This window comes from Acomys minous (assembly GCF_964271855.1).
Source record: "Acomys minous genome assembly, chromosome: 11".
Classification (NCBI taxonomy): Eukaryota; Metazoa; Chordata; class Mammalia; order Rodentia; family Muridae; genus Acomys; species Acomys minous.
The window spans coordinates 1,054,378-1,081,448 of NC_140492.1; the positions used below are offsets into that span (position 1 = coordinate 1,054,378).

General features: G+C 49.0%; 1 protein-coding gene across 1 annotated transcript; it reads right to left on the reverse strand.

The window, feature by feature from the left end:
• Nucleotides 1–124: 124 nt before the first annotated feature.
• Nucleotides 125–27,071, reverse strand: FAM3B (FAM3 metabolism regulating signaling molecule B). Its single transcript, XM_084802502.1, has 8 exons — nucleotides 26,959–27,071; nucleotides 21,300–21,443; nucleotides 13,013–13,136; nucleotides 7,984–8,042; nucleotides 6,115–6,165; nucleotides 5,490–5,577; nucleotides 4,186–4,318; nucleotides 125–586 (listed from the first exon to the last, which is right to left on the reverse strand). The coding sequence occupies exons 1-8, from the start codon at nucleotides 26,975–26,977 to the stop codon at nucleotides 497–499; spliced, it is 708 nt and encodes a 235-aa protein (XP_084658628.1). The 5' UTR covers nucleotides 26,978–27,071; the 3' UTR covers nucleotides 125–496.

Consider the following 27,071-nt stretch of genomic DNA (forward strand, 5'->3'; position numbering starts at 1 on the left):
TTGAGTTTCCTCCGACCGGGTAAGGTCTGTAGGAGGTGACAGAGGGCCTTGCACAGAGGCAGGACTGACAGCGAATCCATACCCTACAGGAAGTTAAGAGCCAAACGTGAGGTGACCAAGGATGTTGGCTAAGGCCCCATTTATTCCCCAGAAGATGATGGCGGGAACGGGGGTATTCCAAGAAACAGTGGGGTAAGGACACACTCTGAAGAGCTGTGGGGACCACATAGTGAGAGTGTAACCCTGCTCAGCAGCCAGCAGGCAGTTTCCGCCCACCACCCAGTTTCCCCTGTAATGACCCCCACTGCTTGCTTTCCTGGCTTGAGAACACCTTCACTGTAAGATTCACTGTAACTACCAATGTCTTATTGGTTTATAACAAACTGCAGATCCACATCAACACTTTCCCTCACAGCTGGACTTCAAGGGAGCCGACTTTGGGATATCCCAGCTGTGTGTATCTGTACAAAACACGTTTATTGAGGCCCAGGCATGGCTATCTCAGTCCTTTGGGTATGCATCCTTCGATCTGGATCTCTGCTGGCCAGCCCGAGTATCTGTTCTTGGACTGATCCGAGTGGTTGATCTAAGTGAGGGGAAGAAAAGGGCGTCATTTATCCATGAAGCTCATCAAAAAACTACTGCATCTGTATCTGCTGTGAGCAAACTCACGTGAGCAGGAGTCTCACAGTGGCGTTTTCTCCAGCCCAAGTTTAGCTTAGAATTCTTCTCAGCACCCCCCTTTCCTCTCCCATCCATTCTCCTGTTGTTTCTTCCTTCCTTCCTTCCTGGCTGCCCTCCTTCCATCGCTTTCTCCTCCCTTCCTTTCCTTTCTTCAGTTTCTTTGCTTAAAGGGGTCTTATTATTCTGTCTAGTCCAACCTGGCCTGGAACTCACAGTGATCCTCCTGCCTCAGCCTTCTAAGTGATAAGATTACAGAGCTGAACTACCACACCCAGCCTTAATGTATTTCCCAATGGTAGCGAAGTGCTCCTCTAGAACTTTCCCGAAGCGTGGGGCTTGGCCTACACTGCGGCTTGGTAGGGTAGCCAAGAACCCATGAGAAGCAGCTACTGCAATATGAACTGGCTCCAGATTCTGTGTAATTCTGATCCACTTAAATCTGCATTTGGAGAGCATTGCCATGGGGACAGCACACTCTCCAGCTCTCACCTGTTGGAACAGGGCCATGAAGTCCAGACACCACACAAGCAGTTTTCAGAGTGTCTTAGCATCTGTCACTCAGCAAACACGCTTGCACTGGACTAGGCATTATAACTCCATACATTTTCAGTTCTTTCACAGGCAATGGAACGTTCCAGACTAGTGCCTTTTCTTACACCACAGCTTCACTGAAACGTCATTCACATACCACAAAACTCACCTGCCGACAACCCAGTGTTTAGCATGTTCCCAGTGCATGCAAGTGTCACTACAATAAGACAGACACTGCCATCACCTGAATGAGGGGCCACATACGCTGCAGCAGTCATTGCTCCCCTTCTGCACCCCAAGCAGCCACCAGCCTACTTCCTGTCCCTCTGAAACCGTTCATTCCAGAAATCATGTACAACAGTGGAATTGCACAATATGTGGCTTCTGCTTTTGCTGGTACCACTCAGCACAACATTTTCAAGTCTCGCCCGTGCAGTCGCTTATGTCCGAGTTCCATCTCTGGGAAGGCTGCAGAGTTCCCTTCCACAGTCACCCTATGTGGACACTGCCCTCCTGCTGGGAGAGCACTGCCATGTGGACCTGTGCCCAGTCCCCAGTGCAGGCGTGCTTACAAGGAAGCTTGCTGGGCTACGAGTAACTGTCCCTTTCATTTGGTAGAAACTTCCAGGATGTTCCCCAAGGAGTCTGACTTGTTTTATGTCTCTCCCAGCCACGTGAGAATTCCAATCTTTCTACGCGCACTCTTTGATACTTAGTTGTGTTGCTTCATGTTATGATTACAACCACTACAGTGAGTCCGTGGCTCCATCTCACTGTGGTCTGAGCTGGGTTTGTTCTGATGACTCTGGCTACTAAGCATCTGTCCACTGGTTTATCATCAGTTGGTGTACACATCTGTCCACGAGTTTATCATCGGTCGGTGTACACATCTTCATTGAAGAAGCATCAGTGCAAAGGTTTTGGCCATTTTTAATTGGATTGTCTTTTTACCCGTTGAGTTATAAGAGTTCTTCATATATATTGGACATATCTGTTATTTGCAAACATTTTCTCCTATAATTATTCTGGTTCCCCGCCCCTCCCACTTCGTTGTTGTTGTTTGAGACAGGATCTCAAGTAGCCCATGCTGGCCTTGAACTCAAAGGTGATCAAGAATAACCTTGAGTTCCTGATTGTCCTACCTTCTGAGCACTGAGATGGCAGGCACGTGTCACTGTGCCTGGGTCCTTTCTTTCCTCATTTGTCCTTTGAAACAGAAAACTTTGTAATTTTGAAGCTGAATGTTTTATCTCTTTCCTTTTGCTGTAATGCTGCATTCTCCCAGAAGTCCCTGCGTGGCCCAGGACAGCAATGATTTCTGCCTGTTTTGCTATCCTGCCGAAAGAGCTTGACAGTTTTATTTTGGCCACGTTTAGGAGCTTGATCCATTCTGCGTTGTTGTATATGGTATGTGGCAGGGATCCAAATCCATTTTCTGCCTATGTGTCATTGGGTTTTCCATGCACACTTTACTAAAGAAACTATTCACCCCTGAGGAGACGGCCTTGGATCACTAGGTGAGATCGTCTGGTCAGGTATGAGGGAAACCTCGCAGGCTCTGGAACCCTAGCTCTACTCACTCACTTGTGCCTGTCCTCACAAAGCGCCATGTGTTCTGATGACTGCAGCTTTGGAATAGGTTCTGAAATTAGGAGACCTAAGTCTTCCTCCCCGAGCCTACTTTGGTGTGTCTTTATCCCTTTCCTGCTGGTGAGGACCTGAGGCACAGAGGGGTGAAATAGCTTGCCCAAGGACACAGAGAGAGATGTCTGTTCTGTGGCATGGGTTACTTGGGATGAAGGGAATCCTGAGTTCACTCTCAGAGAGTGCCCCAGAAGCCAACGCAAGTGGGCTGCCTCCCCACCACACAGCTACTGGTACCAAAGGACAGACTGACAGGAAAACTGAAGCTTGTATAAAACCACGTGTGCCCAGGAAACCAAGCCCTGAAGCCCTGTCTCTCCTCAATGCCTGTGGGTGTAGGGAGGCACCCGGCAGAGCCTCCTCCCTTAGGTCACCGTGAGGCCTCCACTACCCACAGGTATTCAGACACCACAGGGCTAGCTTTCTGTGTGCAAACTAACTGGGAGTCATGGTGAAAACATGCCCTGACTAGACGACCTGACCATGGCCTCCAAGTTCCTCAGTTTCAGATGAGGGCATCCCAGAAAGTCCAGGACCTCTGGAGCTAGTAACAGTGACCTGGGTGTCACTTCCTTCCGGGAGAGGCCATGCCAACAAGAGGAGGCCCAGCTGTTCCCGGTTGCTGCTCTCTTCTTTAAACCACGGTTCCAGATGGTGGGAGCAAAGTCTCAGGTTGACTCATGTGACCTGGTTTAACCCTGGAGAAAGGTCAAGCTCTGACCTCTAGGAATTCTAGCTAAGTGGAAAGGTGGCCTTGTTAGAGCTGTGGGCCCTGGTGGTGCAGTCAGTCTCCTTCTCTTCAGACCCACTCATGTCTGTCAAAAAGAACTGGGGCAATGGTCCCCAGAGGAATCAACCTCGCGTAGCTATGCAGCACCACCCACCAGCTGGGTTGTTTACAGGAGACGTGCGCTAAGTCAACCTCTCTCACTTCCCTCTTTTCTCTTTTGATAAATGGAGACACCAAGTCAGAGGTGACTCCTCCGAGGACGGCAATCAGCCAAAGCCGCTCTATCCGGTGCCTATTTTGTCCTTACCATATTAGAAGTGGTTCGTTATAAAACCGCCTCAGGCAGCCCCTCTGAGATTGTGTGATTGCTAGCCCCACAGGAGGGACTAAAGAAGGCTGGCTGCCCAAAGCAAACAGTGGCCGCTAGTGACTGGAACCAATCCCAGCATCCCAGCTGCAGGCTGTGGTGAGACTGAAGGGGTCTGGGATGGAACCCATGGGAGAGGCTGGCCAATGTTGTATGTGTGAGTGACTGTTGACGGGACGCCTTTACACACCACAGCCCTGTCTGAGGAGGAATGGGGACACCCACTCACTTTTTCTCTCTCGATGTCTGAAGGGAGCTCAAAGCCTTTTGCTGCAACAAATACCCAGCTTGACCTGAACTTCATGTTCTTAACTTCTTTGCTTCCAAGGGCTTCTATGGCATCCTTCGCTTGGGCCTGCAGTCTGGGGCAAAGGAGAACGCATGAGAAGGTGTGTGTGTGTGCGTGTGCGTGTGTATGATGTGTGTGCATGGGTGTGTATATTTGTGTATGTGTGTGTATATTAGTGTATGTGTATGTATGTATGTGTATATTAGTGATGTGTGTGTATGTTTGTATATGTGTGTATGTGTATGTGCGTGTATGTGTGTATGTGTGTGTATGTGTGTATATGTGTATGTATGTATGTGTATATTAGTGATGTGTGTCTATGTTTGTATATGTGTGTATGTGTATGTGCGTGTATGTGTGTCTGTCTGTGTGTGTGTGTGTGTGTGTGTGTGTAAGCATAGGGGGCAGAACTGGCTGGCTGGCTGGCTGTCCTGCCCGTGTCCCATTGTTTGTCCTGAATGGACGCCCACTAAGCCCAGGTTCTCACCTCCAGCGCAGCATGCCTTACTGGTGGGCATAGGGCCACATCTGGGAGTCCTTTGCACTTTGTTTTGAGCCCAGTGACCTCTCAGTTATGAAAGGTCAAACGTTTCACCACTCTGACAGCCAGCATCACTCTCACACCCAGGTCTCTCCTGCTTCCACGCAGTCAGCCCAGCACGAGCAGTTGGAGGAAGAAAGCAAACATCAAAAGCTTTCCTTTTCATGCTCGAGAAGGGTTCACTGAGGGAGCAGGGGGGCTGCAGAGGGGAGAAATGAGAGGTGCAGGTGCTCCCAGGCAAGGAGCTCGACCTCTGAACACACACTCTGAACTAGTGGGATGCATTTGGAGAGTCAATGACTTACATAAGTACTCCTAGTGAACAGGTGTGTGTGTGTGTGTGTGTGTGTGTGTGTGTGTGTGTGTGTGTGTGTGTGTGTGTGTGAATGTGGCCACATGTGCACAGGCATGTGAGCTTATGTGTGTATGAACTTCTGTATACAAAAAAGGCAGGTGTGTTTGAGAAAGTGTGTGTGCAGAGGCATTGTGTGTGAGCACATGAATGTGTGTGCCCGGTGTGTGTGTGCCCTCGTGCAGATGTGGGACTTGCTTCTGCACTTGCCTAGTCCATTTCCTCCCTTCCCTTGTGGAAACATCTCGCTCCTTGGATTCCTGTCCCTCTAGGGATCCTGCCGGGTCCTGGGGCCTTACCCTCCTCCTGGCTGGCTGCTCTTGCCCCATGCGGATAACGACACGCACTCACCTGGAGCTCCCGTCATCATGGGTCACCATGAACAGCAGGGATTTCTCGGGGGTGTCCTGAATGAACTTGGCCATGGGCCCAGAGTTATCTGTGGGGTCAAGAATGGAGAGTAGCTCAGAGTCTTCTCAGTGAGTGAGGCTCCCACCCTGGCTGGAGGCTCCGTCCTTTGCCCTCTGCTCCCAAATCCTGTCTCAGGGACACAGTTAGTTCCTTGGCTACCTCCTCAGGCGTGATGTCAGGGGCTTCATGGGACGCTGTCTTAGGGAAGCCCTGGGGACGTGGACAACTTTGTAGCAGGTACTCAGGGTACAGCAAACATCCAAAGATGGAAACAAGGAAAGTCATACAGAAAGCCCTGAGTAAATTAAACCCTGAATCTAGAGTTAGCCAATCCCGGCTCCAAGCCCAGCTTCTGCAAGCTGGCCGCCTCGGCCAAGGGAGCGCCACATGGGTCCCAAGCATGCGATGTCCTAGAGCACAGTGCTCAGAATTGTGACAGAACCTACATACGAGATAAACACAGGCCAAGGAAACTTTCTGCTGCTTCCTCAAGCCATGCTTCAGTTTCCCCATACGGGGTCTACACAGTCTAGTCTTCGCTCCAACCGGAAAAGACTTCTCTTACCGCCTTCGTACATATCAAAGTACTTCGTTGCTATCACCTTTCCCGTCTCATCTGAAAGTAAAAGAAACGGCTTTTTAAGAGAAAGCTCGAAGGTCCCAGAGTCACTGGTAGTCCTAGCACCCCTTTGGGGGCACATCTCTTCTAAGTGACCCTGGAGGAAATGGGACTGGAGGGACTGGTTGTGTGGTGGGATTATTCTTCCAAGTCTTAGCCAGAGCGGCTCCATCTTGTGGTCTTCTGCATGCTGCTGCAAAACAGGCTGTCCTTCCCAGGGGCTGCAAACTGTACTTCCCATGGCCGGACAGTGTTTTTCTGAAACTGGAACCCTCATAAGAGCCATGTCAGAGCACACAGAGACATGGGTCTTGATCTTGGTTTTTGCACCCCAGTTTGTGTGAGCCTGTGGCCAGTGACGTCTGCCTCTTCAGCACTGTGTGGCAGGCTGGAACAAAGTTGCTTAACTCTCTGTAGCCCACAAGCCTATAAAATAGGGCCTTGGCTATATTGTAGAGGTATAAGTAATAAAACCAAGCATGGTACTGGAACCAAAGCATGTGTCAATCAATGGATCAAAAAATAAGAGCCAAATGACTGTGCATAATTGCAGCCCTCTGGTAGTTGGCAAAGAGTCTGTACTGTAGAAAAGACAACACCAGAGGATTGGGAAGTGGCTGTATAAGGCTGTGAGTCATCCAGGCTGCAGCGAATAACCCAGAGAAATTCATTTATGTCACCAGCCCACACTGGTTGGACTTTTTGTCTGACCTATCTGCTCCTTCCTTATTTGGAGTGCATAGAACTTTCTACTTCTCTCAGGAAAGCCATGCAGCAACAGGCTGTTCTCCAAGGAGCACCTCCATCAGGGAGGAGGTGCCTGGCCACTTTTCTAGGACGTTCTGGTCTGCGTCAGGTATAGGATCCTAATGCCTCTCTCCTTTCTCCTCTGATCCATCAGAGCCTCCCAGACCTTCCACGTCACACTAGGTGTCTGAGGGGTCATCTGACTAAGGGTGCTTTGTCCTGCCTGATAGCCCTGCAGGCACTGGCCTTGCAGTTGGCTGCTTCCTGCATGACTTCCTGTTTTCCAACCCACTGTGGTTCTTACTGCAAGGGATCCCTAAAAACGCTAAGATCCCAGAGGAGGCTGACGCACCTGCACAGGTTCCCACGGCCCACAGCAGACAGATGGAACTGGTCAGTGCTGCCCTCTACTTGGTCCCCAGAACCCAAGAGCAAAAGAATCCAGGGCCAGCGTTTGTGTGGATCTGAGCTTTGTGTCCTCAATTGCAAAGTTTCTTTCAGATTCAATTTTTGTTTGTTTTGTTGTCGTTGAACCATAAATGGTTTGTAGAGTATGATTTCTAAACAATTGTATCATTTTAGAATTCATTACAGTGTAGACCTAGCTATGGGAAACACGAAAAACCATGGTCTTGGCCTGGGGAGACAGCAGATAAGATGCTTGAAGAACTGGGTTCAAATGCCAAGGACTCATGTCTGTAATCCCAGTGTTCCTCTATGGAGAGGAGGAGAGTGGAGAATCAGGGGACAGCTAGTCTGGTGTGCACAACGGCACAAAACCAAAGAGACTCAAAGAAGAGATCTCAAAGAAAGGGTGAGGACTGAATAATTAATAAAACGTAAGTAATTTAATTTGAAAAACAGAACTTACATCTGAGGTTGTTCCTTGATCGCCACATATACTGTGATATACGTGTGCCCACACTCATATGAGTACACACACACACACACACACACACACACACACACACACACACAGACACTGATGTTTAAAAGAGACATCAAGGTCTTGTGGAAATTCTATTTCAGGCTTTGGGGGAATTTTTGAGAAACAGCTGTGCAACTTACAGTTAACGATAGCAATGTTTATCCCTCTTGCCACATTCCCAATCTTCTCTCCTAATAACCTAAAAAGTGAGTGAGAGTCAGTCAAGGGGCTTGTAGATAGGCAGGATGAGCAGCCCTCCCTCACCTGCAGCCCTCCCTCACCTGCAGCCCTCCCTCACCTGCAGCCCTCCCTCACCCGCAGCCCTCCCTCACCTGCAACCCTCCCTCACCTGCAGCCCTCCCTCACCTGCAGCCCTCCCTCACCTGCAGCCCTCCCTCACCCGCAGCCCTCCCTCACCTGCAGCCCTCCCTCACCCGCAGCCCTCCCTCACCCGCAGCCCTCCCTCACCCGCAGCCCTCCCTCACCCGCAGCCCTCCCTCACCCGCAGCCCTCCCTCACCTGCAGCCCTCCCTCACCTGCAGCCCTCCCTCACCTGCAGCCCTCCCTCACCTGCAGCCCTCCCTCACCTGCAGCCCTCCCTGACCTGCCCTGCAGCCCTCCCTCACCTGCAGCCCTCCCTCACCTGCAGCCCTCCCTCAACTGCAGCCTTCCCTCACCTGCAGCCCTCCCTCACCTGCAGCCCTCCCTCACCAGCAATCCTCCCTCACCTGCAGCCCTCCCTCACCTGCAGCCCTCCCTCACCTGCAGCCCTCCCTCACCTGCCCTGCAGCCCTCCCTCACCTGCAGCCCTCCCTCACCTGCAGCCCTCCCTCACCTGCCCTGCAGCCCTCCCTCACCTGCAGCCCTCCCTCACCTACAGCCCTCCCTCACCTGCCCTGCAGCCCTCCCTCAACTGCAGCCCTCCCTCACCTGCAGCCCTCCCTCACCTGCAGCCCTCCCTCACCTGCAGTTCTTCCTCACCTGCAGCCCTCCCTCACCTGCAGCCCTCCCTCACCTGCAGCCCTCCCTCACCTGCAGCCCTCTCTCACCTGCAGCCCTCCCTCACCTGCAGCCCTCCCTCACCTGCAGCCCTCCCTCACCTGCAGCCCTCCCTCACCTGCAGCCCTCCCTCACCTGCAGCCCTCCCTCACCTGCAGCCCTCCCTCACCTGCAGCCCTCCCTCACCTGCAGCCCTCCCTCACCTGCAGCCCTCCCTCACCTGCAGTTCTCCCTCACCTGCAGCCCTCCCTCACCTGCAGCCCTCCCTCACCTGCAGCCCTCCCTCACCTGCAGCCCTCCCTCACCCGCAGCCCTCCCTCACCCGCAGCCCTCCCTCACCTGCAGCCCTCCCTCACCTGCAGCCTTCCCTCACCTGCAGTTCTTCCTCACCTGCAGCCCTCCCTCACCTGCAGCCCTCCCTCACCTGCAGCCCTCCCTCACCCGCAGCCCTCCCTCACCTACAGCCCTCCCTCACCTGCAGCCCTCCCTCACCTGCAGCCCTCCCTCACCTACAGCCCTCCCTCACCAGCAGCCCTCCCTCACCTGCAGCCTTCCCTCACCAGCCTTCTGTGCTCAGGGCTTTGACACTCCTTCTCCTTCCTGCTGCCCCTCCCACAAGTATTCAGTGGCTGAGACTGCTCCTCCAGACTACTCCACTCTTGCTCTAGAAACTGCAGGGTTCAGACTCCGTTCCTAGGTGCCTGAAAGCTGCACTTCATGTTACAGTCTGGACCAAAGGCCAGACAGGAAGTTTCTTCACCAAGGCTTTTGCACTGAGTCCCTCTCAGCCCCTGAGAATCCATGCCTGGTCTCACAGACGTGAGGGAGGATGGCAGCTTCACTCCAAGCTGGGCTTCCTCACATCCCTGCTTCCTTCTCCCTGGGTTTGCACTTCCTTCCCGTCAGGACCCACAGGCTTTGCCTGCCTCTTAGTCATCCTGTCACCCACCCACCAAACCCAACCCTTAACAAGCATTTTATATTGAACCACTTAACTTTTTGCTTTTCTTTTAAAAAATACTTTGATTTTTAATAGGTTTACAGTCTGTGCACAGGAGTGCAGTGCTAGAGGAGGTCAGAGGACAGCACAGGACCCCTGGAGCTGGAGTTAAAGGCAGCTCTGAGCTGCCTAACATGAGTGTTAGGAACTGAAGTCAGACCCTCAAGAGGAGCAGTGTGTGCTTTTAACCACTGAGACATCTTTCCAGCCCATTTTCACTTGCCAATTAAAGAAAATGAAATGTCAGCATCATATTCAATTTTAATTCGACCTTTGTGCCCTAAATCCAGGCAGACTAAAGTATTTCCTAGAGATGATAACTGTCATTGGAGGTCACAGGAATATCGTGTGTGCATGTGTTTGGGGTGTGTGAATTATATGTTCATGTATGTAGTATGTCTGCATGTAGCCATGTGTCTGCAAATGTGCACAGTGTGTTGTGTATGTGGTATATATACAAGTTGTATGTGAGCACATTTCTGCATGTATGCCCACATGCATTGTGTCTGCATTTGCACGTGTACAGATGTGCATATGTGTATAAACATGCCTGAGCACATGTTGTATGTTTACAATTATGTCGTGTTATGGACGTTTGCTGAGGTTAGCATCCATGACTCAGTGGCATCATGAAGAGAATCTGCAGTTTGCCTTCATGTAAAAGTTATAAGATGAATAACAAGTGCTTTAATGTTCTGCCTCTGACATGTTTAATCGGAGGCCTCCAGGAACCTCAAGGCCCCGTGCTTTTTAAGTGTTAGAGCATAACTATAGGTGCCCAAAAATGAAGCAATGAAGGACTTTGATTCTCAGTGGTGAAAAGCTGGGTAGCCCTAACTCTCCCCCGCTCCCACTCAGGAAGGCAGGAGATGAGGAGAAGCACGTTTTAAAAATGATCTGCTGAAATAAAAGAGAGCCCTAAAATGTAGCCACAGACTTCCCAAGCCAACAACTGACTGAAGACAGACATTGCAGCAATGAGTCTAACATTAAGGGAGAATTTTGCCCTTGCAGGAACATTTACTGGTTCCAGAAGGGAGCTTGGAGAAGTCAACAGAACTCTGATAACTATCGAGGCCCTAGGGACAAAAATAAGGGCAGACTGAGGGCCAAATCAAATCTCTCAGATCTTCTTGAGTTAGAGTCACAAAGGGCTGGATAAAAAAAGACAAAAATCAGAATTTGTGGCCTTTAGCACCTTTTTTTTTAATTGAATTAGGCAATCCAGAAAATGGTAGCGTTTAAAATGTGTTTGTGCCAGACCAGGGCATGGCTCAGTGGTAGAGTGTTCTGGTTGGGGTGTACCAGGTCCAAGGATCAATTCCCAGTATCAGTAAAAAAAGCAAAACAAAACCACATAAACAAAATGTGTCTGTGTCACCCTGATCTGCCAATAGCTCCAGGTCCCTGGAAACAGCACGTGACTGAGGAATGCCTCCTGCCAGTTCTTGTGTTGGGAGCTCAGTCCCATCATAAGTGATGCTGAGATGCTGAAAGAGGCTGTGGAAATCCCTGGAGGAGGGTCAACTGTCCTCACAGCGTCAAATGCTCTTAAAGTATGTTGATTCCCCAGAGAGCAATTGTAAAAGGGCAAGCCTGACTGCTGAGCACCTCTGGCTTGCTTCTCACCATGCAATCTCTGTGTTTGCTCAAGCTACTGTGAAGTCACCTGCTACAGGAGGCAGAGCCATGCTCTTGACAAGCCTGTGCTTTGAGTCAGGGTTCTTTTCTACCACAAACAATCCAGCTTCTGGCATTCATTACAGTGATGAAAAACTGATTAGTGGGTGTCTCTTGCTGCTATTTTTTTAAAAAGAAATTCTCTGATGTATATCTGGGCACCCTGGCAGAAGAAGCTTAACACACAAGGAAAAAAGTCAACAAAAGCAAGAGCCAACTGAGCCAGCAGACAACAGCGACAGACTCACAGGAGCTCTGAGATAGCAGCACTTAATGCATTCAAAACAAGTGGGGAGAACAGAAAAATCTCAATTTGAAGTAAAAAAAATTGGCAAGCTCACTTGGAAAAAAAGAAATGAGTATAAAGACTAAAATGACATGGTAATATAAAAACAGTAGCTGATCTCTGGTTTTAAGGGTAGAGGAGAAACAGTAGAAGAGACGATTGCTGACCAAAACCAGAACAGAGCAAAACAAACAAACAAAACACTGTTCTGAGTAAAAGATAGAGAAAGAAATTTGACAAATACAAAATAGACTGTGGGGTGTCTGGAATAGAGAAATAAGGTTCAATAAAAACCAGAGGATGAGCTGAGCCCCAACATCCATTGCTCCTAAGTGACGGAATGTGGCTCCTCGCTTCAGAATCCCGCCACCGCGACTTCCTACCATGATGCACTGCACCCTCAAACTGTGAGCCAAGATAAATCATTTCTCATTTGAGTCGCTTCGGTTCAAGTATTTCAACAAGCAATGGAGAAAGAAACAGGAAATTTGTCTGACACAATGAGGACTTTTTAAATAATACTTATTTAAGAAATCCCAAAAGACCTACATAGGATAAAACAAGACCCCAGGGTAGTGGAGACAAAAGAAGAGTAAAAACATCTTAAAGGTGACTTGAAAAGCCCTGAGCACATCAAGACCTGGGTCTGAGTCCCCACTTGCACCCCACTAAAGGATCTGAGTTCCCACCGTGCACCCCACTAAAGGAGCTGAGTGTCCACCTTGCACCCCACTAAAGGAGCTATCTCTCTAGAGGCGCAAAGGCTTCAACTACGAAGGTCGGCATCACCAGCTACTGAGCAGAGCTGTGCTCAAAACTGCTAGGACCCTTTCCAGAAGGGGTGATTTAGAGAGCCCTGTGTTTCTACCAAGTAACTGTATTTGTAGTTAGGATCTCACAGAGAAATGTGCAAGTCTGGGTGGCTTCACTGGTGAATTATGTGGAGCTACTGTCAAAAGAGACCATGAAAATCCAACCAAGGACACAGACGGCCCTCAGAGACCCTCGTCACCATTCCCCATGGACACAGCTGTTGTTCTTATGCCCCTCCCCCAACACACACACACACACACACACACACACACACACACACACACACACACATGATCTTCAGCCTTGTCGGAGGTTAAGAACACACAGGCGCTGCCTAAGAGGAAGGAGTGCGGACACAGCCAAGCAAACACTCCTGATACACAGTACTTACAGCTCGTCCTCAAAGCAGATCTTGGCATACTTGTCTAGGCCACCGCCACTGAGCAGCCGGTAGGCATAGGTGTCCGGAGGACATGGGGCCCAGTGGTCACATTTTTGCCTTTTGGGGGCAGGGGCTGTAAAGACAAGAACAGGACAATCACAGTCCCTCCTCAGAGATGCTTGCTCCACAGGCTCCACAGCTCCACAATCCAGGGCCAATCCCCAGTGTGTGTGTGTGTGGGGGGGGGAGAACCCTAGAAGCAAAGCTGGTTCAGAGGTTAAGAGCACTGTCTGCTCTCCTAGAGGTCCTCAATTCCAGGCAACAACATGGTGGTTCATGACCATCTAAGATGAGATCTGGTGCCCTCTTCTGGTGCGAGGGCATACATAAAGGCAAAATAATGTATATGTAATAAATAAATAAGGCTTTTTTTTTTTAAAGAAGAAAAAGATTGAAAGAATATTGAAATGTTTCCTTGGGCTTCAGAGCTGGCTCACTGGCTGCTCTTGCAGAGAATCAACCAGAGTTCAATTCCTAGCACCCAGGTGGCAGCTCACAACTGTAACCCCATTTCTAGGGGATCCAATGCCCTCTGTGGCCCCATGGCGCATAGACATTTTATACAGGCAAAATATCCACACTAACAATAAACTACCCAAGAAAAACTGAGGAAACCATCTAATTTATAGTTGCTGTAACAGTAAAGTACTTGAGGAAGTCCTCAAGACCTAGCTATTCCACTTCTTGGAATATACCCAGAAGATGCTCCAGCACACAACAAAAAAATTTGCTCAACCATGTTCATAGCAGCTTTATTCATAATAGCCAGATCATGGAAACAGCCTAAGTGTCCATCAGTAGAAGAATGGATAAAGAAACTGTGGTACATATACACTATGGAATACTATTCAGCTATTAAAAACAAGGAATTCCCGAAATTTGTGGATAAATGGATTGAGCTAGAAATGATCATAATGAGTGAGTTAACCCAGAAGCAGAAAGACTCAAATGGTATATACTCACTTATATCTGCATATTAGCCCAAGGGGCATGTCCCACGAAAGCCTTCACTTACCAGGAAACTCAGACAGAGGGGAGGACATTCTAGTGGGACTCTAGATGAGAGAAACATGGGAGAATGGCAAAGTAGAAGGATCCCGAGGGTTCTAGAAACCTACAAGTAGAACATTATGATAGGCAGATTTGGGCACAGGGGTCCCGCTCAAACTAAGGCACCAGCCAAGGACAATACAGGCCGTAAAACTTTAAACCCCTACCCAGATCTAGCCAATGGTCAGAACATTCTCCACAGTAGAGTGGAGAGTGGGATATGACTTTCTCACATACTCTGGTGCCTCACCTTTGACCATGTCCCCTGGAGGGGGAGGCCTGGTGACACTCAGAGGAAGGACAGCAGGTTACCAAGAAGAGATTTGATACCCTATGAGCATATACAGGGGGAGGTAATCCCCCTCAGGAACAGTCATAGGGGAGGGGAATAAGGGAAAAATGGGAGGGAGGGAAGAATGGGAGGATACAAGGGATGGGATAACCATTGAGATGTAACAAGAATAAATTAATAAAAAAAGGAAAAATAAATAAATAAATAAAAATAATAATAATTAAAAAAAACAGTAAAATACTTGGGAACAAATTCAACCAAGGAAATAGATGCCCTATATACTGTAAAATGTATAATAGAAACAGAAGATAGTTTTAAGTAGCATAGCCAATTTGTGAATTAGAATAATTAATATCCTGAAAACATTCATGCTTCCCAAAGTAATCCCAGTGTCATTATTCACAGAAATAGAAAGTTTATGGAGGGCTGGCATGATGGCTCAGCGGAATGGGTACCTACTGTCAAACCCAATGACCTGGGCTCACTCCCTGCAACCACATGGTAGAAAGTAAGAACTGACTTCCGTAAGATCTTCTCTGACCTCCACACAAGTGCTCCACACACAGGCATATACATACACAATCAATCAACCAGTAAAATGAAAAACAGAAATCTTATATGGGACCACAGAAAACAAAACAAAACCAAAAACAACAACAACAACAACAAAACATCCCAAACATCCAAAGAAATCTAGAAGTAGTATGTAAATTGTATTACAAAGCTAGAGCAATCATAACAGCATGCTACTGTCATTAAAGCAAACCAATGCAACAGGAGAGAGAACCCAGAAATAACACCCCACACCCACATTTAGTCTTTCCATTTTTGGCAGACATGCATTGACACAGAGAATAAATGGTGTTACAAACTAGACATTCCCATACAGATGGGTAAAGCCAAGTTATCTCACATCTTACACAGCCATGGGGGTTCAAAATGGATCAAAGACTTGGGTATAAAAGCAGAAACTATAAAACAGGGGGAAATGTTGGGTCATGTTGGCCAGGCGATGACTTTTCAAAAATGACCTCAAAAGCACAGAGGCACAGGCAACAAAGAAGAAATTAGACAGAGCAAAGAAAGAGACAACCAATAAAACAGAAAACAGTTCTGGACTAGTCCTTGGATATAGGACTGAGGTCTAAAGTACACAAAGAGCCCAAGCACTTAAATGACAAGTGAGGTTTTAAACCTGATTTTTAAATGGGCAAAGGGGTGGCCAAGATGAAATCCAAATCCTAATCCTGCATCGATCTTCCCGGGTATTTCGAAAGGTGATGAGGTCAGAGTGTCAGTGAGAACCTGTATATTCCTGTGTTCAGTACGGCGGGCTTACGGCACGGAATGTGATGCATGGGAACAAGAGAATACTACCCAGCCTTGAACAGGACACATAATCCTGTCACTTTGGGAAAACTGGGGGGACATCCTGCTAAATGAAACAAGCCAAGCGTAGAAAGGCAAATACCACAAAAGCTCACTCACACCTGTAGTCTAAAGAAATGAGACTCAAAGAACAGAGCAGAATAGTCGCCATCAGAGTCTGGGCAGGTCAAAGAGTGGGGAGGGGGTGGGGAGACTCGAACAACTTTGCTGAAGAATACATGTGAATCAGATCTGAGCTTGTTAGATCAAGAGATTGGCCATGAGACGTAGTTAATGACACGTGTATTATACAATTGAAAATTGCTACCGGAGCCACCTTCAAGTAAAGCCATTTCTAGTTAAATTATTTGCTGTTGAGGTCCAATTACCCAACCCACAGAGTCTGTGCAGATCAGAATGTCACACTGTACCCACACGTACATACAGATTTTATGCTTAAGTTTTGTTTGTTTTTGTTTGTTTGTTCTGGCTTTTGCTGTTGTTGTTTTTCGAGTCAGGGTTTCTGTGTGTGTAGCCCTGGCTGTCCTGGAACTCACATCGGAGACCAGACTGGCCTTGAACTCATAGAGATCCAAATGCCCCTGCCGCCCAAGTGCTGGGATTGAAGGCATGTGTCACCACACACAGGTTTTATGCTTGAATTTTAAAATTAATCAGTCTATTGAAAAGAGCCATTCAGGCCAGTAGAGAGCTCAGCAAGAGAAAGAAACTTAGTGCCAAGCTTGAGGACTTGAGTTTGACTCCCAAGAGGTGGAAAAAATCAATTCTCAAAAGTTGACCTCTCCATCTCTGTCCCAGCACATACACATGTATGTATGAAGGTAATGCTTCTTTTAAAAGGACAGGAGCCATGATGGGGTGAACAGTATTGTCCCTGGAAGAATCTGTTGGAACAGGTAAAGGTTCAGAAAGCTACCATCTTGCCCAGTGTGCTGCTGTGTCCCTGATGGACATGGCCTAAGACATGGCTTCTTCGTGACCACAGTCCTTTGTCCCCAAAAGAAGAAAATGAAAGAGATGGCTTCCTCTCCCTCAGGCTGGTCTGAGCTCCTCTTTGCCTGCCCTTTGCCTCTTGGGCTCAGTCAAGCCACACCCAGCATCCCTGCAGTGTCTTCTTGTGTTTCGTTAACTCTAGTGCCCAATCATATCGCAGCACCTCCACAGAGGGCAGTGCTGGTAGCTGCTCTGTTTTAACATGTGCTGAAGGCAAGGGGAGCTGTTAGGCTGATCTGTGTGTACCCGAGCACATGAGGTCAGAAACAGGAGAGCACCAGGGGTGGAGCTGGGGTGCAGGTCAGCAGCACCACACACACAGAACAAGCTGGGGTGCCCATCCACTGTGAAGAGAAAGAAGGGGACAACAGGAGGATCCTGGGACCAGCGACAGTGCTCTAGTCAGCTTCTACTAATTCTCTTCCTACAGGTTTTGATAGTTTTTTAGACAAAAAAAAAATCCTATAAATTTTCACGCTTGAGAAGGAATCTTTACTATATGCAACCATGTCCTTCTGGATTTTTCCATGCACACAAAAAGCATCTGCAAAGTCAAAAATATGGATTAAACACATTTTAAACAGCATGTTGTGCTAATCCTATGCTTCAAGTACAATACGTAATGTGGGCCTCTTGTCAAGCTCCAGAGGACTGATTTTAAATCCAACTGTTCAACTCTTAATACAAAAAGATGCTGCGTATACATTATATTTCCAGTATTTCTAGAGATTTTTTAATACTCCAGTGTACTTAACAACTTAAACTCTCTCTCTCTCACTCTCTCTCTCTCTCTCTCTCTCTCTCTCTCTCTCTCTCTCTCTCTCTCTCCCTGTGTGTGTGTGTGTGTTGCATACCTATGGGCGTCCTGCTGGTAAACACGCCCGCACATGCATACACAGAGGTCAGAGAATGGTGCCAGGTGTCTACTGTGCTCTGCCATGTCTCTTTAACACAGGGCTCACATACAGGGCCAGAAGCTTGCTGCTTTGGCACTGCTAAGTGGCCAATGAGCTTCCAGGATCCACCTGTCTCTGCAATTCTGGGGCTACAGACATGTGCAGCTGTGCTCAGCTTTTTATGTGAGTGCTGGAGATTTGAACTCAGGTCCTCATGCTTGCATAGGAAGCACTCTTACCACTTAGCCATGTTCCCAGCACCTGGTCAACAATCTCCAAGGTTTAATAATGATACTCATTATTATATGCTTGTGAAAACGCATGGAACAGAATATCTTTAAATGCAATGAACATACTGTTTAAAAGAAGTGGGTGCTTTCTGGCTTCCGGTTTTGCGATGTTTACACGTATAAACTCAGTTTAGAGAGATGGTTCCTCACATGGGAGGACAGTGACAGTTCTCAGCAGGTGTGTTGGCCTCCTAAGTGTGTTGGAGGGAGGTCTAACTGCACTTTCTAATGCTAATTTTAGTGCCTTGAGATCTGATTACCATCCTGTCATGAGCATTGTTATGAGTGTTGAACTATCTCCAATAACCCTGTAATGATTAAGAAAGGTCCCAAATTATCCCTGATTGGCTAAATAAAGATGCAGAAGCCTATGATTGGGTAGAAAAGAGGTAGGCGGAGTTTTAGGTTTAGTTTGTGGGATTGGGGGTCCAGAGAAGAGAGGAGAAAGAAGGGATGCAGCAGGCAGCAGGAGGCAGGGAAGCCAGGGAGAGAGGAGTCACCATAAGGCCAGGAGGAACACACTGAAGGAGGAAAGGCCGCCCCGGGAGTCATCAGATTGGCAAGTGATTGATTTTTATGTGGGTTTTAAAGGTACTCGGATTAGGGTGGCTCAGAATCTGCCCAGCATAGTGCTTACAGTTTAAAAATAAATCATAATCTCTCTGTGTCAGTCACTGGTGAACTAGCTGATTGAAGAAAACTGTTGCTGTAATAATTTACTGTGCTATTTAATGGAGAAAGAATAATTCGTCTTTTTACAACACCTGTGGACAGTGCTGTGCCTTACACACTTGGCCTGTGGCTCAAGACAAACACCTCCCCATTCCTGACACCCTTGTAGCCATAGTGTTGGGCACAGCGTCTCCTCCACTGCCTGTGCAGTGGGCATGAGCCCGTGCATAAACACTGTGTGTGCCCACAAATGTGCTGTGGTTATTGGCGGGCAGGGAAGGCACCCTAACCCTAATGGTTGTTCAAAGGGAAGCCCTGTGGGCATCATACACTTGTCAGGTTGCAGAGGACAGGCACTTAAGACAACGGCAGTGTGGCTGATTGCACTACAAGAGGCAGTAAAGGGAACCACAAAAGGTAGATTCAGCTGGTTATAAATCCAGGTGCAAAATATAAACAAGCAATTTGGATCTGACGGCCCTGCAAAGACCTCCTGGAAGTGAGAAAGGCAGCAGCAGCCCGATTGTTCCAGGAGCTTGGCTCTGCAAGCCCCAAAACATTCAGAGAGCAGCAAGAAGTTAAATTAGTCATTAGAACTCAGAGTAACAGGGAATTAACAAGGAAGCAAAAGAACATTTCTTTCCCCAGCTGTAAAGAAGGTTTTTAACATAATCAGCATGTTTTACAATCTAACCGTGCCTGCAGGGCTGTGTTAGCAAACACATCAATTAGGTAACAGTTCTAATGCGTATAGATACACACGAGTCAAGACCTTCCTGTGTAGCACTGGGTGGCCTGGAACTTGCTATGTAGACCAGGCTGATCTTGAATTCAGGTTGATATCTCTGCCTTCCTCTCTGCTGGGATTAAATGTGTGAGCCACCACACCTGCTTGAATACTGTAAACAGGGAGCTAGCATGGGGGAGGGCTCCAGCCTGCCTCTCAAGACAATGGAGTCTTCAGGACTCCAAACGAACTCATGAAAAATTCCTTTTCATCCCACATGTCCTCTCTGAGGCCAAGTTAATCAAAATAAATGCAGGTTCTTGGACTCAACCCTAGACCCATGAACTTTTTAATTTCCTGGTTGGGGGGGAGGGGTCCAGGAATCTGTCTTTCAGGGAAAACCCCTGGCTTGTGTACGCTGGTTTTCCTCCTCCCCCTGGAAATGACAGTGATAACCCTGAGGGTTTAAGAGGAATACTAAAAAGTCACTGGAAAACTGGGTTATAAGATTCTTACAGTGTGTGGCAGAGACACCACCAGCAGGGCTTCCTGCTTACATGGCAACAGCTGTCCCACCGTGGCCATCACCATCATGAGACTGTGCAATCAGAACTGGCCACCCAAAGTGTTCTGTTGCATGCCAGCCAGTGGTAAGTGTGGCCCATGCCCGAGTGCAGTGGAGGTCAGGGAACAACGCTGTCTGAGGCACAGACCTCTGTACACTGAGGGGTTGGGAGAGACAAGGAGGATGGGATCCCGTGGCCTTGCATAGGCAGTGCCACTGTGGCCTTTGTTAAACAACTTTGGGCTAAGGTCAGGAGAACATGAGGGAGAAAAGGGGCATGTTTATTCAAAACTCCATAGCCACTCTTCCTCCTCATGGACACAGGAAAAAAATCTGAAATTTTAAATGGTAACACACACACACACACACACACACACACACACCTGAAAGCATATCAGAACAGGAGAAACCAACATTTAAAGACACCTCGGTGCCCCTCAGCAGCTCCTCCAGAAAGCTTTCCATGTAATGGATATGTGATCAGAGAAGACCTGGTGTAGTCAGGGTGGTACAGCCCTAGATACAAATGAATTAACCGAAAAAGAAAATTTACCAACACCCATTTCCTTCTAAGATAACACATTCCTTCCTGGCATGACTGTTGTAAAATAAAACGGATATGGAGAAATAGAGAGCATACTGTGACTCAGTGAGACGTCATCAGCAAACTAAAAGACAGGCTGCCAGCAGGTACCATGTCCACACCGACCTGGGTCTCACGTGGTGTGGAAAGCTGAGGCTAAAGCCTGGAATCATCCGCCTTCACTATTCTTCTACCTTATTTGTGTGGCAGAGACCCTCAATCCAACTGCAAAGCTAGGAGAGTGGCTAGTCTCCACAGCCGGCTCACTAAGACCCCTGTCTCTGCATTCCAAGGCTTGAATTAGGGGCAGGTGCCACACCCACCCAGCATTTACATGGCTTCTGGGGATCCAAACTCTGACCCACACTTTTTGTCAAGAGCTTTGACTGCTGAGTCATCTGTCTATGGCACCCCACCCCCACCCCCACCCCCACCCAAAAGGCCATTTCTCTAATGCCTGCTCAGTCACTTCCACCTCCCAGGGCAAGACTCCAGGACAGCAGTCCTTTAGGAAAAAACAAAACCAAACCTCCAGAATTAAGACACCAGACCTGTGTGATATCCATGGAAGAAAGCTGAGACTGGCTGGGAAAGGATAAAGGATAGTTCATTGAGGCTGTAGGTTGCCATGGCTGTGCAGACTCCAGACTGGTCCCTGGCATGATCAGTGGCATGTGCCTCAGGATGCTGTGAAGCCTTTAAGTGGACATCTGCAGAGTCCTTCTTGCTCTCCCCTCCCCCTCCTCCACATCCGGCCGCCGCCTACCTGTGGTACTCACCTTTGAGGACAGGTCTCTCTCCTATGCTCCGGATGCTGTAGAGAGTGCTGGAGAGGGGCACGTCGGGAATGAGCTCCGCAAGCAGGTACCCAGAATACCAGGCGCACAGGGAGGAGAAAATAAACACTAGTGCCTTGAAAGTGCCTAGAGACAGATGACAAGAGTTCCCAGAGATGACAAACTGTCACCATGGACACCCAGACATTCCCCTCTCCAGCTTATCACCTGACCCATGTCTGGTGCCCAGACTCCTGGGAAGGCAGCTTTTGGTGAAAGGAAGTGGCATGTGAGGGTCCCCACAGACTGTGGAGTGGAAGGCAGACAGTGCAGGTGGACAGGGAGTGCTTTCTGCCACAGACAGCTGTACAGATGCTGCCCCGGGTCTCAGAACCGCCTGACATTTGTTCTGTTCATAGACGGTGTGGGTCTGAGGAGCAGACACCACCCGTGGCCTCTGGGAGACAGGCTCAGCCTTGAGCTTGCTCCTGGGGTGGGAATCGAATCTTTAGAGGGTAATCTTAATCTGTTCTGTTGTTGTTAGTGCAGTTTGTTTGTTTTTTTTAAATCATGGCATTTCCCTGTTTAAAATAATAATAATAATAATAAAATGGCATCAAGGTTCCCTGAGTATGTGCAGTGGATAACTGCTGAAGTCCCACACTTGTATTATAGCCTCGGAAAGATCCTCAGAGACACCCAAGGTCCCTGAGAGTAGGAGGGCCCTATAGACCTTTGTATGCTTGCTTGCTTACTATCAAAATCGCCTAGCTACAAGAAGCCACAGATGATGTGCACTTGTAATTCCTTAGGAAGGCAATTTCTAACTCTTCGGTGGCACAAACCTGGTTCATCTATAAGAAATGGAAAGAGAAAAGGAGGATGGGAGGAGGAACAAGGAGGAAAGGGTAGAGCTAGGCAGGAAAGGGGCTGCAGGAGATGGAGGAGTCGCAGGGACACCCCCAATCTACAGCTTGTCAGCCACAAGTACAAGAGGACCTCAGACTTGCCAGAGTGTTTTCTCCCTGCCCAAAGCTCCAAAGAGAGGTCAGCACAGTGGTCAGGATAGCTCTGAGGCCCGTGAAGAGAAGACATGTGATCTGAGTGAAAAATGCCTTGTGTGTGTGTTGTGTGTGTTAGAGCTGAGTCCCCTTGCAGTTTGGGAAGGCTATGCATGCTTCAGAAGAGAACCTTGCTGGAGGAAGTACGTCACCTTGGGGCGGGCTCTGAGATGTTACAGCCCACCCTACTTCCTGTTTCTCTCTCCTCTCCCCTTCCCTCCTCATGTCTGCTTCCTGACTGATACCAGGCCTTTCCACATGGTGGACTCTGTCTACTCTGGAACTGTGGACAGTATGTTCTGGAACATTCTTTGGAGTAGATTGTGTGCCAGGGCAGCTGCAGAATATGTGCAAAGGCAGGGACAGACCTTTACATACTGGTAATGTCTGGACAATTTCATCCTAGTGCTTATCCAAAAAAAGAAAATTGAGCCAGGTGTGGTGGCACACACCTTTAATCCCATCACTCGGGGAGGCGGAGCAGGAAGGTCTCTATGAGTTCAAGGCCAGCCTGGTCTACAAAGTCCAGGAAATGAGCCCAGGACATCCAAGGCTACACAGAAAAACCCTGTCTCGACCCCTACCGCCCCCCAAAAGGAAATTGGCAAATGAAAAGACATTCAGAGGGTCTTCCAGACTCCCACACATGAGAGACTCTGAGCAGCAGCAGCTGTGCTAGTTTTGGAACAGGTAAGGAACAGAGTAACAGAACAAATGTGGGGAATCTGATGAAGAAGAAAACGGAGCGTGTGTGAAAAGCCAGGCACCCTCCCGGGGATGGCTCCACTTCCTGGCAGGACTGCCTGTGGGTAAGCAATGAGCTCCCGCTGGGACTCTCATCAGGACTCTGTACTTTGGGTAGAAGGTACAGTCTGGCTCACTGCAGTGACATGAGACTGGCTAGACGAGGGCAAAATTAAGAGCCAAGACCATTCATTCTAGGGTAGACAGCTGGAGCCAGGATCATTTGGGGGACCAGTCTACCAAAGGAAGAAAAGGAGCTGGGGGCCAGGCATATTAAAAAACCCACACTGATGTGGCCTGGCAGAGACCTTCAATCCAACTGCAAAGCTAGGAGAGTGGCTAGTCTCCACAGCCGGCTCACTAAGACCCCTGTCTCTGCATTCCAAGGCTTGAATTAGGGGCAGGTACCACACCCACCCAGCATTTACATGGCTTCTGGGGATCCAAACTCTGACCCACACTTTTTGTCAAGAGCTTTGACTGCTGAGTCATCTGTCTATGGCACCCCACCCCCACCCCCACCCCCACCCCCACCCAAAAGGCCATTTCTCTAATGCCTGCTCAGTCACTTCCACCTCCCAGGGCAAGACTCCAGGACAGCAGTCCTTTAGGAAAAAACAAAACCAAACCTCCAGAATTAAGACACCAGACCTGTGTGATATCCATGGAAGAAAGCTGAGACTGGCTGGGAAAGGATAAAGGATAGTTCATTGAGGCTGTAGGTTGCCATGGCTGTGCAGACTCCAGACTGGTCCCTGGCATGATCAGTGGCATGTGCCTCAGGATGCTGTGAAGCCGTTAAGGGGACATCATACCTTGGGCTGCCATGACAAAGTACTGCACACCAAGAGTGCCAATAGAAACACTTTTTCATGACAGTAGATGCTGGGGGGCCAAAAATCAAGGCATCCCAGGGCCAGCTCCTTCTGCCTCCCACCTCAGCTTGGAGATGATATCTTCTCCCTGTGTCCTCAGTGGTCATCCCTCTGCGTGCATCTGCGGCCTGACCACCTTTTCTTGAAAAACAATTCTGTTATCTTAGGCTATAACCTATGAGCTCATTTGCACTCCTTTGAAGACTTTAAATCCAGTCCCATTCTGAGGTCCTGATGGATAGAACTCCAGCACAAAAATCTGGGTACAATTCGGCCCCTACTATAGCACCAGGAAGCCTCTATGCATAGGAGACCTGCAGCAGTTCCTGTCCCTGGGCAGACAGACGCAGGCAGGCTGTCAAGACAGTGACAGGAAACCCCAGTCTACAACTTTGTCAGGTCAGTGTCCGGATGAGAGTCCAAGCTGGAGCTCATTCCTTATCTACACACAGTCCTGTCAGGGCGTGGAGCCATCCCTGGGAGGTGTCTGGCTTTTCATATATGCTCCGTTTTCTTCTTCATAAGATTCCCCACATTCGTTCTGTTACTCTCTGTTCTTTACTCCCTCTAAAACCAGCACAACAGCACTAATAGCAGCAAAGACTTGGCACCTAAGCTGAACACTGGGCAGGGGCTTCTGGAAAGTGGGAGCCCAGAGACTCTGGGAAAAATGGCTCCCAGCACCCTGGGCTGGTGACTGCTCTGGTGGGAAGAGATCCAGCAGCTCCAGAGGTAAGGGAGAGAGAACAGAGTCCAGCAGCTCTCCTGTGGTTCTGTAACCAGAGCCCAGCCTTTCCTTATTTAGTGATAAAGCCATTAACTTGAGTAAGCACCTAAGCACCTTTGGTCCATTGCTACACAGCAAAGCCTGAAGGTAAAGGCCAGCACATGGCTCCAGGAGGCTGTAAGTTGCTTCAAAGTACTTTGTCCTCAGAGATGTGTGTTCTGGGCAAGTGTAAGCCCCTGTGTGTGTGCATGTGCATATGTGCGTGCACGCATGTCTTCTAGCCTTATTCTCACTGTCAGATGTGCAGGGTGTCTGAAGCCTGGCCTTTTAACTGGCGAGTCACCAAGAAAGCAATCCTAAGACCATCCAAGGCTATACACAGGACCTTAGGGGCTCACCTCTCTCCCATACCCAGGGGCTGCCAATCACCACTAACCCTCCCAAACTGAACTACTTTAGGTGTCCCAAGCACAGTGAGGCTGAACAGCACCCACATTTCTGTGCTGAAGTTCTGTCTGTCAGGTCCTCAGAATGAAACAGGATTTGAAGAAGGGTCATCTTTAAAGAGACAGGTAAGTTTAAAATGACATCATCTGGAAAGACCCTGACCTAGCTGGCTGTGTGTGTTTTCAAGAAAAGGTGGTATGGCACAGACACCCTTGGAGGGAGACCATTGGTCTTGCTAATGGGCGCCCTTCAATCTGAGTCAGTGAAGCTGTCTGTAGTGCTTGCCAACATTCATCCAAGGCCCTGGCTGCACCCAGGCCTTTTGGCCAGGAAGGCTCAGGGTGAAGGGCCATCTTTGGGGACTCAGCTGTCTGTGGTGCCCAATGGGTCCCCTGCCCTCTCCACTGAGGCTTTTTAGTCAAGAGGTGCCGCCACTACCCACCTTGCCAACACCCCAGCTGAGGAAGAAGAAACCCACCAGCAGGCCCCATGGGGACATTATCCTGGCAGTGTCCCAGGCCCAGTGAGAACAACTCTGAGGCTAGACAGATGAGCCAATGACAAGTCTACTCCGAGCACACTGCCAAACCCTTAGCTCGCCAAGGGAAGTAATACAGCCCCTCCTCTTACCATCACACCTACAGGCGTAGGAGGCGGGGCTGTGTGCAACAGTGAAATAAGGACCACATCGCTGTTGTGTGAGTCATGAGGGCTGTGTGGAAAATGGCACACAGCCATTTGTGAGAGAAAGCAACTGGTTAACTTCTAGCTTTCCTCTACATGCAGCGAGGGGGGAAAATGATATTCTAATCATACTGTACGGGGACAGCGAAACCATTCTTCCAAAAACACTTAGGATAAAAAAAGCCAGTAGAGGGCTGTGCTCTACGTTCATTGCTCAGGACATGGTCTGACATGTTCGGAGAGACGTCACTGTGCCAAGATCACAGGGCGACAGTACAACATCATGCTGACCTGGTTCACACAGACGCACGTGTGCATGCTCCTCTCCACCCGCCTACCCTCCGGGACACCAGGTCAGTACTGATGCTCACGCAGAAGCCCGATGGGGAAGTCAAAGGCACTTCCTCTTTCTCAGCCTGCCAAATTTGCGCCCACCTGCAGGGGCTGCCAAGGCGGTTGCCCTCAGGGGAATAACAGAACTCTGTCCACAGAAGGCAGGCTCTGAGAGACTAGGGGCTGAGGAAAACAGCGAGCTTTCTTCCCCCTTAAACATCTCCCCAAGTCTCTTACCAATGCCAAATACTCTGAGAAAAATAGAAACTGGCTTGTGAGAGAGGGCTTGGTGCTGTCAAGAGCACATCTTAAATCAGGGTTCCCACATCTAACTCCCCCAAGTAAACCCTAAAAAGGGCTGTCTCACTGTCCTCCTCACTTTCCATAGAGTCCTAAACTGGGTAGCTTGAACCTTAGCCAGCAGCCAACCCCCACCCAACTGTCCTGGCTCTAGGCCTCCCACTCAGGAAGGCCAGTCCCCAGGGACAAAGCCATCTTGGTCACCCATGCCTGACCTCACCTCAGCTGGCAGCACACTGTAGTTAGTAGAGTATACACAACACACACAGCCCACCCCCACCCCACCCTTGTTGGGTAAGAGAAAGAGATGGTGGGAGGGGAAGCCCCACCCTTTGCACCCCAGATTTTTGTTCCCACCAAGATCCCAGGTCTCACAAGAGGTGACCCCGGGCAGATCCTTCACCCTCTGCCTCAGCCTGGCAGTTAAGGAGGGGAAGGGGAGATGCCCCCTCCATCCAGGCAGAAGCAAGTCTAGCTGCACTGGCACTCACCTGCAGCAACTGGACGCATCTTCTGGGAACTGCTCTCCTCCTACCCAGCTCTTGCCTGCAATTCCCGGGGCCTGTGGAGGCTGGCCTACCTGCCTAGCTGCATGTAGAAAGGG

What these genes read in the sequence shown, in the direction of transcription:
- FAM3B (XM_084802502.1), bottom strand. An exon ending in AGAGAGACCTGTCCTCAAAG is followed by an intron (nt 13,137 to 21,299) that starts GTGAGTACCACA and finishes TTGTCTTTACAG; the next exon opens with CCCCTGCCCCCAAAAGGCAA. An exon ending in CAGACATCGAGAGAGAAAAA is followed by an intron (nt 587 to 4,185) that starts GTGAGTGGGTGT and finishes CCCCTCACTTAG; the next exon opens with ATCAACCACTCGGATCAGTC.